Genomic DNA, 16,746 nt, shown 5'->3' with positions numbered 1-16,746 from the left:
AAGGCAGAGAGGGTTAGGAGCTGGTTGAATGGACATGGAGAATCAGGGGTGGAAAGAAGGAGTGTGCTGTCACAGTATGGGGAGAGCAATTAGGGTCACATAACAATGTATGTATAAATTTTTGTATGGGAGACTAACTTGAAATATAAACTTCATCTAAACTACAACAATAAAAAAAAAAAAGAAACTAAGAGATCTACATAAATGGAAAAACGTTCCATGCTCATGGATCAGAAGACTCAACATTGTGATAATGTCAATACTACCCAAAGCGATCTATCGATACAATGTAACCTCTACCCAAATCCCAAGAATATTTTTTTAATGAAATGGAAAAACTAATCACCAACTTTATATGGAAAGGAAAGAGGTTCTGAATAGGCAAAGTAAAATTAAAAACAGGAGGAGACCTCACACTTCCCTACCTCAAAACATACGATATAGCTACAGTAATCAAAACAGCCTGGTACTGGTTCAATGACAGACACATACACCAATGGAACAGACTTGAGAACCCAGAAGAAAATCCATCCATCTCTGGGCAGCTGATCTTCAACAAAGGGCTGAAGTCCATTCAATGGGGAAGAAACACTCTCTCTAACAAACAGTGCTGGCAAAACTGGATATCCATTTGTGGGAAAATGAAACGGGATAGATACCTAACACCATACACAAAAATTAAATCAAAATGGATCTAAGATCTAAATGTCAAAGCTAAAACTATAAAGTTCCTGGAAGATAACATAGGGACAAAACTAGGGGACCTAATTTTGAGCATAAACAGTCTATCAAACACAACTACAAATGCATGAGCAACACAAGACAAATTAGGTAACTGGGATCTCCTAAAAATTAAATATTTATGCTCATCAAAAGACTTTACCAAAAAAGTAAAAAGAAAATCTGCAGACTGGGAAAAAATCTTTGGCAACAACATATCTGATAAGGGTCTAATCTCTAAAACATACAGAACACTTCAACACCTCAACAACAAAAATGGGCAAAGGAAAGGAACAGATGCTTCACCAAAAACGACATTCAGGCAGCTAACTAACACATGAAGAGATGCTTGCCATCATTAGCCACCTAAGAGATGCAAATCAAAACTACAATGAGATTCCATCTCACCCCTGCAAAAATGGCACTGATCAAAAAAACAGAAAACAACAAATGCTGGCAAGGTTGTGGGGAGAGTTGAACTCTCATACACTGCTGGTGGAATTTGTAAAATGTGACAACCACTATGGAAAATGGCATGCTGCTTCCTCAAAAAGCTAGAAATAGAAATACCTTATGATCCAGTAATCCCACTCCTAGGTATATATCCTAGAGATATTAAGAGCAGTGACAGAAAGAGACATACGCACACCCATGTTCATTGCAGTATTATTTACAATAGCAAAAAGATGAAAACAACTTAAGTGCCCATCAGTGGATGAATAGATAAACAAATTGTGGTACATACATACAATGGAATACTACACAACTATAAAGAATAATGGTGAGTCTGCAAAACATTTTATAACATGGATGAATCCAGAGGACATTATGCTGAGTGAAATAAATCAATCACGAAAGGACAAATATAGTATAGTCTCATTTTTATAAAAGTGAAGAATAGCTATACACACAGAAAGCAATGTTCTTTGATGGTTACCAGGGATGGGATGAGGAGGGGGGAGGAATCACTTTCTAGATAGTTGTCGATGTTAGGTGGCATTGAGTCAGTTCCAACTCAAAGGGACACTATGGACAACAGAAAAAAACACTGCCCGGTCCTGTGCCATCCTCACGATCATTGCTATGTTGCATCCATTGTGTCAATCCATCTTGTTGAGGGTCTTCCTTTAGACAGTGGACACTTCTTATTTTTGGTGATGAGAAAGGCAATACCCGATATGGGTGAAACCTGCACAACTTGTCCAAGGTAAATGAAGACACTAAGAATTATGTAAGAATAAGGGACAATTCTGGTAAATGCTGTATCATACAATTTTGCAACAACAGTAATAACCAAAAAATATATGTGTGGTTACATAGGTAGAAGATATGCACGCATATGTGTATATAGGTAGGCACGTGAATATGAGTGTGCATGTATAGGTGTATCTGTAGGTATATGTATACACATGTTTGTGTGCACTGCATATACATTCATGTATGTAATAAACCACATGGGGGCACAGTTATGGATACTTCCTAAACATAACCAAACATCTTGCGGGATTGGTTTACTGGGTCAAAGGCTTGGGACCACAGTCTCATGGGACAACTGTCAATTCGCATAACATAGTTCATAAAGATAATGTTCTAGATTCTAGTTTGGTGAGTAGCAACTGGGGTCTTAAAAGCTCTTCAGTGGCCATCTAAGACAAAGCTATTGGTCTCTACCGATCTGGAACAAGAGAACGAAGGAAACCGAAGACTCAAAGAAGAAACTAGTCCATAGGACTAATAGCTCACATGAACCATGGCCTTATCTAGCCTGAGACCAGAAGAACTAGATGATGCCCAGCTATCATCACCAACCGTTCTGACTAAGGACTCAATAAAAGGTCCCGGGCAGAAAGGGAGAAAAGTGTAGAACAAAACTCAAATTCCTAAAAAAAGGCCAGACTTACTGGACCAACAGAGACTAGAGGAACTCCTGAGACTATTGCCCTAAGACACCCTTTGAATTGACCTTGAAACTGAAGCCACTCCTGGTAGTCACCTTTCATCCAAAAATAGACTGGCTTATAAAATAAACAATATCACCTGTAAGTAATGTGCTCCCTTAAACAGTCAACTATATGAGACCAAAAGGTCAACATTTACCCTAAAACAAAGATGAGAAGCTAAAGAGGGGCAGGGAAGCTAGATTAACGGAAACAAAACGAACAGAATGGCAATAATGAGAATGTTGAAATACTGTGAAAAATTTAACCAATGTTATGGAACAATTCATATAAAAATTGTTAAACGGGAACCTAATCTGCCATGTAAACTTTCACCTAAAACACAATATTTAAAGAGAGAGAGAGAGACAAGAAGACACTGTGTGCCTTCCAACAGAACCCACATAGTCCTCCCCCCTAAAAAAAAATCAAACCTGAATTAGGTCAAACCTCCACATCCAACTACCAATTTAGAGGAAATGCAGATGAGAGAACATGTGAAAGGACACAGGGATGCAATTGGCAAAATGTTTTCTGTGATTTGCCAATGCCACTAGAAAAGAAAAACTGGTTTCTAACTATGAGAAATGAGGTATGCCAAACTGATTAAATGAAGCTCTATAATCCCAATCTTAGTCTAACAATTAAAAGAATCATTTTATCTAATAAAAATAATTAGGAGTATTTCCTCCATGGAAACATTCCTATAGACTGTACCAAAACCATTCAGAATCTTCATGAAATTTGCTCTAAATTTTCCTAAGTTCTGTTCCCAAGCAAACAGCTTATTGAAAAGCTGTCCACAAAAAAAAAAAAAAAAAAAAAAAAACGGGCCAGAGTAGAGGACAATCACTACCTTAAATATGAGTCAGCAAGCAGCATTTCCAGATTACAGATGGTTTGTAGTTTGGCAGGAAGAATAAGCAGAAGTGAAAGAGAATAGAGGAGAAGGTTCAACCTTGAATATGTCACAGTTTAAGTGTGTGAAAAAACACAAACTGAGGAGCATGAATTACTGCAAGATGTTTTTTTTTTGGCCTTTACTTCACATGAATTTATCAATAAACAGCATTATGCAAATTTTGGGGGCCTCCCAGGTGGTGCAAACTTAACCAGTCAAAAGGTTGGTGTTTTGAACCCACCCGGAAGTGCCCTGAAAGACAGGCCTGGCAATCTGCTTCCAAAAGGTCACAGCCTTGAAAACCCTATGGAGCAATTCTACTCTGCAAGCATGGGGTTGCCATGAGTTGGAATCCACTTGGTGGCAACTAAGAACAACATGCAAGTTTTATAAAATCCATAAGATACTTTCCTAGGTAAAAAAAGAACTTCCTCGCAAATTAAAACACCATTGTAATTCAAAGAAAAACAAAACTAAAATTTATTCAGCTCTCACACATTCATTTCAAATCACTGGATTATGATTCTTCTCTTGAAATTAAAGGAGCAGTCTACTTAAAGTAACACAGAAATAACAACTATTAAGAAAGATAATTTAAAATAATCTGCCCCTCAAAAGAGAGTATTGAATGAAATGATATGATAGCTGGGATTTGCTTAAAATATTCCCTTAAAAAAAGGGAGCTAGAGGGAACAAAATGGGCAAAATGCTGACAACTGTTCAAGTTGCGTGGTGGGTACAAGGGATTCATTACTTTATTCTCTCTACTTTAGTATATGTTTGAAAGGTTCTTTTGAAAAAGGACTATCAACTTTCTCCGAAGTCCTGCTCCCATCAGATGTCTAACTAAATGACGCTAGGTCTAGCAAGGTCCTATAAACAGTAAAACAGAGATCGAAACAAACTTCGTGAAGAATGCAAAATACTGGTGCTACACAAAGGTGCTAGTCCTTCCACAGGTGTGATTCGCTGGTGGCACAAATGGTTAAGTGCTTGGCTGCTGATGGAAAAACTGGCGATTTGAACCTACCCAGCCGTGCTGTGGGAGAAAGACCTGGCAATCTGCTTCCAAAAAGATTACAGCATAGAAAACCCTATGGGCAGTTTTACTGTCACATGGGGTCACTATGAGTCAGAATCAACTCGACAGCACACAACAGCAGCAGCTTCTCTCTGAGCAGGAGCCAGCCAATGCATCACAGGGCTGGGTTACTGCTCAAACTACTCTTTCGGGGGACATATACACCCAGGATTTGTCTACCTAAAGTCATCCAAGAGCCTGGGATACTTTCCACAATGGAGGAGAACTTTAACCTGGATGCTTCTGATGAATACCAGTTAGGCTACATAGATACACCACCACCCATCCATTGCTGCTAAGTCGATTCTGACTCAGACCAACCCTATAGGACAGAGCAGAACTGCCCCACAGGGTTTCCAACACTGTAATCTTTATGGAAGCAGACTTCTACATCTTTCCTCCACAGAGTGGCTAAGTGTTTGAATCGTCAGCCTTTTGGTTTGTAGTCGAGCGCTTAACCACTGTGCCATCAGGGCTCCTGGATAGGTACAAAGCTGGAAATTGCTGTAACTCAGGGCAATTCCCAAGGTTGACCAAGAAAATGTTTTGAACACTACTCAGACCTCTTAACAATATTTAATGTAATAGCTCTCTCCCACCTCAACAGAATACTTCCAGAGTTCTTTTAAAACATAAAGCACTGTTTACAAAGACTACAGAGTTTTCTCAAACATCAACTGCAGTAGCATTTCCTCTCTAGTCTGGCATCGACAACAATCTAGGTTCCTCAGTTGGAATATAACTCAGTTTATTTATCTAGTCTTCAGCTGATGGATATTTGGGTTGTTTCCAGTTTGGAGTTATCATGAATAAGGCTGCTATGAAATGCTTGTACAAGTCTTTTGATAGACACAGGCACTTATTTCTGTAGTATATATACCAGAAGTAGAATTGCTGGGTCATAAGGTATATATATATGTTTAACTTCAGCAAACACTGCCAGTTTTCTAAAGTGGTTGTAGCCTTTACATTCTCAGAGCGGTGCTTGAGAGTTCCAATCGCTCCACATCCTCAGCAACACTTAGTATTGTCGATCCTTTTAATTTCAGTCATTCTGGTGGATGCTGGATACTTTGAAGACTCCATAATATCCAGGAAACAGTAATCCTTCTGAATTATTAAAAAGTCAGTATCAGTGGTTACCTCTAGTGTGGAGGGGCGTTATGATGGGAGTGGGGCACGGGGGTCTTTGAGTACTAGTTATAGTCCATTCTTGCTCTAGGGAGGTGATTACATGGGTATTTTTCATTATTATTCTTTATCTGAATTATATGACATTTTGCAATTTTTTTAAAAAGGGGAAATCTGTTTAAGAAAAGGCTGCTACTGAGCTACCCCTCCCACCGCTTCATTTCTCCCACGCGTCTTTGGTGAAGGGCAACCCCACAGAGAGAGAGGGTGCCCCCGGTGGGAGTCCACCTTCCCAACCTCCTGGAGTGTCTGAAATTGAGTGTTTGAAAACATTGTAGACAGAGCTCAAAGAAAGTTCAAATTATCCTTAAAGTCACTTGGATGAAAACAATCCCCACAGTGTAGAACACAAATTTTGCATTAGTATTCACTCAGTCATTCAACAAATATTTACGTTCTGGCTCCTTTAATGCTTGCTTTAGTTTCAAAAGAGCTCTTCAATCCTTAGCCCCAATCCTTAAGTAATAAACCAATTGCCATCAAGTCGATTCTGACTCATGGTGACCCTATATGTGTCAGAATAGAACTGTGCTCCACAGAGTTTACAACAGCTGATTTTTCAGAAGTAGATCGCTAGGCCTTTCTCCCAAGGTGCCGCCGGATAGACTCAAACCTCCAACTTTTGGTTAGCAGCCGAGTGCACTAACTGTTTGCACCACTCAGGGACTCCAATAAATGACAATTACCATTTATTAAATACCTACTATATGATCAGAACTATGCTATATACATTATCTAATCCTCATAAAAATCCAAAAACAAAATCCCTTGCCATTGAGTCAATTCTGACTCAGTGACTCCACAGGACAGAGTTGAACTGCCTCATAGGGTTTCCAAGGCTGTAATCTTTATGGAAGCAGACTGCCACATCTTTCTCTCACGGAGCAGCTGGTGAGCTCAAACTGCCAAACTTTTGGTTAGCAGCCAAGGGCTTAACCACTGTGCCACCAGGGCTTCTCTAATCCTAACATCCTTGAAAATTAGGTAATATTATCCATATTTTACTAATGAGGAAACTAAGACTCAGAGAAGTTAAAAAACTTGCCAAGGCCACACAGCTAACAGGAAGCAGGAAAAGATGTGACTCTGTCTCCCGACTAGGTCTCAATCCTCTTCCCAGTCTCTCTATACCAAACCCCTAGCTCACCATACTGCCTCCAGAATATGAAAATGTTGCCAGTCCTACTCACACAGAAAAGTCCAACAATGTATCTTCTTCCTTTCAACTGAAGATTCAGAGAAGACAACCAAGTAAACCCATACTCCAGCTTTAAAACTAGTCACAGTTTGAAACAAAATAACATTTCTTCTCAGGGCAACACTAACTGCAGGACAAGGAAAAGCCACCCTTCTTTGAAGGCAAACTGAACCTAACATAGGTCCCTCACCCTACACCAATGCCACCACTATCTAGTTCCTGTTTGCCATTCCTTACTGACCCCACCCTATTCAATAACTAGATCAAAGAGTAGGGAGAAGGAAATGGAAAACTAGCCCTGGTGGCACAGTGGTTAAGAGCTCATCTGCTAACCAAAAGAGCAGTTCGAATTCACCAGCCACTCTTTGGAAACGCTATAGGGCAGTTCTACTCCGTCCTATAGAGTCACTATGAGTCAGAATTGACTCAACGGCAAGGGGTTTAGTTTCTGGGGGGTCTATACCCTACCACTCATCCCCCCATTAGGAAATCTCTTGAGTGACTATCAGTCTGTAGTACAGAAGGACAAAGAAGTAGAGAAAGACTGTATAGTGTCCCTTCACTCATGTGTATTTGTTAAGAAGAGAAAATAGAATGAGGCTTAGTAACGAGAATAAAGTCATCTCAACTCTCACTATCCCCTGTAACTCACCTCCTCTTGTCTACATGCTAGTTCCTTTAAAAAAAGAAAAAAAGAAAAAAAAAAAAGCCGAACAAGTTGCGACTGAGTTGATTCCAACTCATGGCGATTTCATGTGTGTCAGAGTAGAACTGTACTCCATAGGGTTTTCAACAGCTGATTTTTCAGAAGTAGATCACCAGCGCTTTCTTCTGAGGTGCCCCTGGGAGGACTTGAATCACCCTTTCAGTTAACAGCTAACCATTTAACCATTTTGCCTCCCAGGGACTTGTGTGCCATCAAGTCGATTCCAACTCATGGTGACCCTAAAAGACACAGTAGAACTGCCCCCCAGAGTTTCTTAAACTGTAATCTTTACGGAAGCAGATAGCCAGCTCTTTTCCCCCATGGAATAGCTGGTGGGTTTGAACCGCAGACCTTTCAGTTAGCAGCTGAGTACTTAACCACTGCACCACCAAGCCTCCTCCCACAGACTTATCACCCCTAAATCCCTGATTTCACTGACCATGTATCACTGTCACCCCATCCAAGCCATAGAAACCATCAATTATCTAGAGTCGGGGCAGTTCCCACTACTGCTGCTTCACAGGTATGAGAAGGAAACGACCAATCAGCAAGTCAGCTACAAGTTCAAAATTGGAACTCTGTCCATATTTTCCCACAGAGTTGTTGTTATAAAAGTTAGTTGGGTTCTAAGGCATTATAATACTGCCCTCATGTAGGTGAGGGGTCACAAGCTTTTGGGGGATGATCTGAGACACTAAGCAGCATCTATAACATGGTTTCTATGCAAAATGTGGTTCAAGCCCCAAACAACTGATTAACAAGAAAAACTTTTAGAAATAAAATTGTTGTATGTTGGGTACTAAGTTATACCCACTAGCCCGCATTTAGGGGACTGACATTTATTTCCTATCCATTTTGGAAAGGACAGGAAGTCCTAAATGACCAGCATATAGGCTGCTAGCATATAGTCTGCTACATGACTGTACTAACAATCTTAATTCAAAATGCACATTTTAAGAAATATTCAGCTTATTAAACTGTAGTAAACCAGAAACGGTCCGTTCAGTAACTTCCATGATAAATGTGATGTTAAAGAGGTCATGTTCACCTTTCCTTCTGAGAAATCATGTATCCATCTAGGACTCTGAGATTTAAGCACCAGCTGACGATGTACGGCCGATAGTCAAAGCCTGGAATGGAAGGTGTTGCCATCACACAAGGATTGTTCATAATCGACAACTGTTCCAATTCACTTAAGGATGCCAAAAAAGAGATCTGGAACGAAGGACATCTTTGTTGAATAAAATGGACTATTCAGTGTCAAGTACAGGGCTTCTGCTGGTTACTCATCTTTGACAGAATTTGACAATAGAACAACTTCCCTCTTGTTCTGCAAAGTAACAACGCTCTTCTATTGTCCACTGACTTTTAAAATTCCAACAATATGGCCATCTGTTCTTGCTGCACGAAGTCCCTTAGAAAATATCAGCACTATTTCCTAACAGAGAAAACCCTATCTTAAAAATGTAATAACAGCCAGGACATGGTAGACATGGCATCTTATTAACCCTTTAATGCAGATGTCCCTCTACCACCAATCATCTCCCAATGGAATGATAACTGCAGCATTACAAATAAAATTAAGCCTTAATATCCCACTGGCATTAAGCAAAAGTGGAAAGAAAAACAACATTTAGAGTCAAGTGTTTCTTCTTGATAACGGTTTCTTTCAAGATGTTCACAGTGTAAAAATGAGCTCAAAACCTTCTCCTGCATCCCCCCCTGGATTGCCAGCTTCCTTGATCCCACAGAATGCCCTCAAATTTTACCTCGTTTAAGTCTCGGATTTCATTTTCTGCCAAGGAAAGTATAGCAAGATTTCTGGGTAGATAAGCAGGTGTCATTCTAAGAGAGGTGATGATGTTTCCATGTAAAAGCAGGGTCTTGAAAGTAAAAACAGGATGAATTACAAATCAAAAGATTACAAATAAATTGGTCTATTTTAACAGCGCCAAAATGGTGTAAATGAGAACAAAGGAACCCGTTTTGTTATCCTTCTCACTGCACACAAATTAAAGACGGCTGATGTCACAAGGGCCCTAGATGGTCTTCCAGTCCAACTTCCTCTTTCCACGGCAGCATCCTAAGCCCAAGAAAGTTTAGACTTTCCTAAGAAACATGTTTGGTGTAGCAACTAACACGCTGCAAGATTTAAGTTAGTAGGCACTGAGCAATTTCCAACACACTTTTTCACCTCCTTATAAAAAGAATCAAAATAGACGGTGAAAAAAAAGACTCATTACAACAATCGCACATGCAGCAAATTTTTCAAAAGAGAGAGAAAGATAACTTACAACTCATAATTTGCAACTGTATTCTCTTGGTAGCTAAAAATTCAAGGGAGGTAGAATATGCTACTGGCAGACGAAGCTGACTGAAATTAAGTCAGCAACAATCAAGAATAAATCCAAAAGGAAGAGTGTGCTATCACAGTATAGGGAGAGCAACTAGGGTCACATAACAATGTATGTATAAATTTTTGTATGAGAGACTAACTTGAATTGTAAACTTTCACTTAAAGCACAACAACAAAAATTAAAAAAAGAATCAATCCAAGACTCTGAATCCCCAGAATTCTGGTAAGATAATCACGCCTCCACTGCAAAGAAAAAAAAAAAAAGGTTCACTCATCCTTAGTTCATCTGAATTCTCTTGAATTCTCTTGACATCTATCAATACAGCATCTGGCTACATCAAATCATTTAGAGTAATTGTTGCTAAAAATGATTTCTATTAAAGTTATGGGGCAAACTGAACTAAACTACTGCTTTCAAGGCTTAATGAGTCCTTCTGGTGCTAATAATATCAAATGAAGCAAAAATATGGAAAAAGCCCTACATATGTTTCTTGAAGCTATGATTCTAATCACTACTTATTTGATGGCATGATATATTCCCCTACATTAAAGTGCTATATGGTACATGTTTTTTAATTAAAGAAAAATTAACTTCCATAATATAATAACATTAAAAACAATTCTGAGTGTCAAAAACAGATTCAGACTCAGCGATGATGACTCCCAAGCTCACCAACACCACATGTTATAAGCTATATAACATGAGTTGCTAGCACTGGCTGGTTGGGCATGAAGGGAATTCCATCCTGTTCAGAGGACAGGACCACAGAGAGGACAATGACCAGTTTTACATAAAATAAATCAGTTACAGAAACTAACAAGAAGAAGTTTCATACTTAATTTCTGGTAAGCCAACAGAATTTTTATCATAATAAACACAATCTGTTCTTCATATGTGGCAGGTTGGTTTCAAGCCAATCGATCACTTTTTTTGGTATGTTGGTGTAAAATTTTGAAAACACACTTACCTTCAAGGATACCAATTTAGATAGATCACCTATCTGGGCTATGTTATTGTCTGATAAATCAAGGTGCTGCAGAGCTGTGCAGGTATTGATTTGTTCCATGGCCTATAGCAAGAAAAGCATTATGTTACCTTGCATATACAAAATCAAAGTATAAAATTCTTCTCTATTCCTTGTAGCTAAAGGAGTCTCCTGCCTCCTCTCTTCATTCCTGGAAGCAGAGGAACATGGCTTAGCAAAAGAAAGAAGAGGCAGTACTAACAAAATTTGGTAAATTGTCATGTTGCAGGCTTCCACCTTCATTATTGTTCTAGGAGCAGAAGGCTAACAAGGAGTTCATATCATCCCAGATATTTACAATTTGAAGAAACTTTAGTGATGACACACGACAGTTTGCATAGTATAGAGTTTACAAGTTACGAGTGGAGCCAGATGGCCTGGACTTAAATCACAGCTCTACAACTTCCTGGCTGTGTGACTTTGCACAAGTTACTTAATGTCTCTGGGCATAATAACTATATCTCCCTCATAGGCTATCATGAGATTGAATGAGTTAATAGAGTTAAGTGTTAATCGTATCTTTTAAAAAAAAAAAAAAAAAACCCATTTCCATCAAGTCAATTCCAACTCATAGCGACCCTACAGGACAGAGCAGAACTGCCCCATACAGTTTGCAAGGAATGGCTGGTGGATTCGAACTACCGACCTTTTGGTTAGCAGCTGAGCTCTTAACCACTGTGCCACCAGGGCTCCTAATCATAGCTAGCACAATTGCTCAATAAAAGTCAGCTATTAATGTCACTTAATATAGTCCCCTCATCTACCATATCAAAACATAAGACACAAAGGTATTTATTAACTTACCCAAAATTATACAGCTACTAAGTGCATGAAGTAGGACCAGAATTCAGATCTCCTGACTTTTGAAACGGTATGTTTTTTATTATACTATTAAACATCCACTTAAGGCTAATTCAGGATGATATAGTCTCCCTCTTAACACTTCAGTCTACCATTTGATCTACTTCTCTAAGTATAATATAGATTCTTTGTTAATACTTAAAAGAATATTACATTGCATTATGTTTCAAAATTAGATTTGTTTTTTAGTTTATGTTAATGGAGATTATCCCTGAGGAGTGGGAGTACTCCCACTTTTTACTCTACTTATTTCTATCCTGATTGAATTTCTTTTTTACAGTGAATACTTTTGTAATTTAAAAAATCACCTTGATATTATTTCCTGCCAAATTCAGCCATTCCAAATGTATTAGCTCCTTTAGTCCTTCCACATAGCCAATGCTATTATGAGGCAAATTTAATACCCGGAGTTGAGTCAGTTTGGCCACACCCATCATCCTCACCAGCCGATTATTAGCCACTGACAACTGTGGGAAAGAAACATCTTGTTATTGTTAGAAGTAAAATATATATCTTACTGTCACCTTTGGGTTAAAAAGTTTCTTTAAATGGCCAAGCATTCCCAAATACATATAGAAACCAAATCTGTAGTTCTCACATACATTATCTAAATATTCTACGATGTAAATATTAGGGGTTTTATCGTCGTTGTTCCTAAGCTCCACAAGAACAAGGTCCTCACCCTGTCTTACTCAGGACTTAGAACAGTGCCACACACATAAGAAAAATACCTGTTGCCATCAAGTTGATTCTGACTTATGGCGACTCTAACAGAGGCTGAATAAACATTTGCTGAATGAATAAATGAATGAATGAACTCTTTACCCCCAGCGTGAGGTAAAAAAAGGTTATCTTTACAACACAATATTTTGTCAACCTAAAATGTTTTCCTTTTTTAGCAATTCTTCTTTCTCTAGTCCACCCTAAACGTAGCACATATGTTTTCACCTCCATGAGAAATTGTTATGTAAAAATTTAAGAGATTTACTGCTTTCCAGGCCTGTAGAGTTATTTTTATTTGGTTATTTTATTGTTTTATTTTGTTTAATAATAAACTGGTCCTAAGTAACTATTTCCCCAGATAATAATATTTACCTGTATTAATCGTCTGCATTTCTCAAGATTTTCCAATTTAATAATCTGATTTTTATCCAGAATCAAAGTATGAATATCAGCTTCACAGGGTAAGTTTGGACCTAATTTCTGTAGTCCTTGTCCTGACCAATTTACCACTGATCCTTGAAAAAGAGAAGGGAAGTTGTTGGAAAACAAAAATAAAGCAAATACAATAGCTGAGCATAAGAATGAAATTATACTTATAAAAAACTTATACATTTAAAGCTAGAAAACGTTGTTGCTGTTGTGTGCCGTCAAACTGATTCTGATTCATACGAGTAGAAAACACTAGAGTACAATAAATATCAAGATTTTAAAAGTAAACCAATCTTGAATTCTATATGACCACAGATTGAAATTATTCACTTTTCCTCAAAAATAAAGCAGTACAACTAGATTTGTGATTTTCTGCTCAAGTTTCTATAATAGTTTAGAATTCTTCACATTTATGTATGAACTATTACATCTGTATTTTATGACTAAATAATGATAGCTTTTTAAAAAATGGAACTAAACTTTTTATAAAGATCAACCTGCTTATAACCTAACTCCCAATATATCATCAAGTACTCAAATTATTTTGAAAATTATAGTTCACTTCTCTCAGGAAAAAGAGAGCCAAGACAAAGGCTATTAACCAAAAGAAGCCTTTTATTAACAAAAGCCTCATCAGCCTTCTTTCAACTTGATAAATGCCTTTGCACATGCTGAGCCAAAACTGCTTTCCTTTCCCAGCTGGATAACAATATAGAGTATGGTCCAAACCAGAAAAATTTTCAGTGAAAAATGATGCTAAAAATCACAAGTCATACAATATTGAAATACTTATTGACTCTTAAATTGATTTTATTGTATTTGTGGGCCTATTCCAAAACTATTTTCAAAAAAAAAAATATTTCTTAAAATATAAAAAAACACACCTTGTATATCACAGCAAAATGAATTTTAACTTTATAGTATTTACATATTAAAAATAAAATCAGTACAATATATCATCTAAATATTCTACAATGTAAATATTAGGAGTTTCATTGTTGTTGTTCAAGTACTTTAATCATTCAAGTACTTTAAGCAGTCTTCTTAGCCATATTTGTCTCCAAAAATGTGTCACTGGTTTTTTTTGGAGGAATATACCTTTTTCAATATGGCTTTGTTATTATCATCATAAAATTGTCTGCAAGCTTCTTCAAAGTTGCATTTAATCTGAAATTTTCGAGAACTCCAAAAAAAGGCATAGTTCAGTTAATTCATCTATAAAATGGGGACAATACACCTATTTCATTAGGCTGATGTATGGATTAAAAGAGAAGCCATATGAACAGCACTTAGCCCTGTTCCTGGCACACAGCACTCAATAAAGTAATAGAACAAACGTTCAAATCCTGGCTCCACTGGTTACCCACTGCGATATCTTAGGCAAATTATTTCGTTTAGGCTCATTTGTCTACTCTGTAAAGTTGGGACGATAATGCCTGCTTTACAATGCTGTTCTACACAGAAAATGAGATAATATAAGAAAAGCACTTGGAACATCCTCTGGCGCATAAAAATTGCTGTGTAAATGTTAACTGCTATTATTGTCAGTAAATTGCCTGGGTAGGCAGAGAAGGTGGAGCTTAATAAAAGCAGATATCACCGGGGGGGCGGGGCCAGATAAACTACCAATTTCAAATTTATACCCAGATTAGGGCTGCGGGAAGTAATTACACTAACATTGCTCCCTGGAGGGTTTCAACTTTTTTCCGCGTCTAAAATGGCGCTTAGTATTTGGGGGCGCATGGGCTTCTCTGACAATCTGAAGCAAGCAACGTACTGTCCCAGGAACATGCAGTCTTTGCACACAATTCCAAGGGGTTTGCCAGACCTCTCAGAACGACTGGATCACCTCCTCCAATCCCCGAACAATTTACGGGTCCCAGATAAAGAGCCCCTGGTGGAGATGGGTCCCGACTCCCGCCCTGACCCCGAACCAAACGGCCGCTGCGGAACCTCGGAGCCGTAACCAAAACAAAGGAGCCCGGCTCACGCCCCAGAGAGGTACCTCCCGGCCACCGAGGAACCCACACCCCGAGCTCCGCTGAGCAGCGACCAAATCCGATCCCAGGACACAGTATGCAATAACGAGGGGTGGAAAACTGTCGGCTCTGGATCACCCCTCAAATTTTATCACGGCCGCTGGCACTTTCAAGGAGGGGTTCAACGTCAGTGTAGGGAAATGTGTTCGAGGCAAGATTTCCTGAATGTTCTAGAAACCGAAGGGAAAGGGGGACGTGGCAGCGAAAGAAGATTCTGCAAATTTCATTTGGGCCCCCGAAACACAAGGCAAATATCCAGAAAAAGACATCGCAATCCGAAACCCACCGGCCAGGCAGCCATGGGAGCACGGGAGCTGGGGCGGCGACCCGCGCGAAGACCCCTGGGGCCTGTAGTCCCTCGCTTGGCCCTCGCCCGGAGGCGAGAGAGCTGGACAGCGCCTGGTGACTACAACTCCCAGAGGGCAGCGCGCCTCCGCGACGCCCACCGCCGCGCATCAAAAGAACTGGTCCAGAGCCGAATCCCTAAACCAGGCTTCCCCTCTCCACCAGGCAACTATTTAATTTGGCTCCGTGGAGTAAAGTTTGGGACCCAGAAGTAGGGACAGCCTTACCTTCTCCGGGAAGCAAAGCCGCATCGACGCGCGCCACCGCCATACTTCCCGCTTCCTAATAATACCAGGCAACCGTCCTCCAGCCGCTCAGTGGAGCTTGTACTCAGGAGGAGGGAGCCGGAAACTACAACTCCCAGGATGCACAGCACCCAGATGACCTAATTGGCTGCTTAACCTTAACAAAGTAAAATCAGGATTAGAAACTCACCGGTCAAGAGCTCCAGAACACTGGTCAACTCCCTCGTTTGACAGATGAGCATACTGCATTATTGGATAATCATTATGCCCCTTTTCTAGGCATTTGCGAAATTTGACACTTTTAGCATGGGGATGATTATAAAGACTACTAAATGCAGACTGAATTTGAGAGCTCATAGAAGTCTCGTGGGGACTGTCACCACTATAGGAATGACTTGAGCTATCTTGTGATAGTCAAATGGATACATTTTATAAAAATTTAGCTAAGCAAAAGGATTTAAAGTATATTGATACAGAAACATTTTTACAATTTTTTAAGCAGTTGTTCTTGAGTATTTAACAGAACTTCTCACCTGGAGGTACATTTAATGAGTAAGTATGACCCCAGAATTTTTCCAGGAAGTATACAAAAGAAATTTAAAATGTATATAGTCTCCAAACTCAAGAATTACACTGCCTATAGGGTCGCTATGAGTCGAAATTGACTCGCCGGCAACAGGTAATTGGACGAGGGTAGGCTCACACTTTTAATAGAATTGTTGCATGCTAAACGGTATAATTGAACTAGGAGCTCAATGAGATTTCAGAGAATGGCAACTATAATCTTCAGGGAAGATTTGATGGAGGAAGTGAAATTGAGCTAGGCTTTAAAAGTTGAGGAGACTCTAAAGTTCAGAAGTAGGCAGTTGAAAAGACATGAGCATATCAATTAGCTAACACAGTTTATAAAGACAATGTTCTACATTCTACCTTGGTGAGTAGTGTCTGGGGTCTTAAAAGCCTGTGAGCGGCCATCTGAGATACTCCAC

The 16,746-nt window shown here is 39.2% G+C and overlaps 1 protein-coding gene across 1 annotated transcript in view; it reads right to left on the bottom strand.

Moving 5' to 3' along the window:
- Positions 1-15,930, bottom strand: part of CEP97 (centrosomal protein 97) — a 34,446-nt gene extending 18,516 nt beyond the window's left edge. Inside the window, exons 1-6 of the mRNA XM_004378146.2 lie at positions 15,740-15,930; positions 13,072-13,214; positions 12,285-12,443; positions 11,059-11,160; positions 9,504-9,617; positions 8,783-8,949 (exon numbers count right to left, since the gene is read on the bottom strand). Of these exons, the coding sequence (XP_004378203.1) occupies positions 8,783-8,949; positions 9,504-9,617; positions 11,059-11,160; positions 12,285-12,443; positions 13,072-13,214; positions 15,740-15,782 (728 nt within the window). The 5' untranslated portion in view covers positions 15,783-15,930. The remainder of the gene's footprint in view (positions 1-8,782; positions 8,950-9,503; positions 9,618-11,058; positions 11,161-12,284; positions 12,444-13,071; positions 13,215-15,739) is intronic.
- Between the last annotated feature and the right edge of the window lie 816 nt (positions 15,931-16,746).

This window comes from Trichechus manatus, unplaced genomic scaffold (genome assembly GCF_000243295.1).
Source record: "Trichechus manatus latirostris isolate Lorelei unplaced genomic scaffold, TriManLat1.0 scaffold00055, whole genome shotgun sequence".
Taxonomy (NCBI): Eukaryota; Metazoa; Chordata; class Mammalia; order Sirenia; family Trichechidae; genus Trichechus; species Trichechus manatus.
Note: the sequence above shows the minus strand (reverse complement) of the source record. Positions and strands in the feature narration are given on the sequence as shown.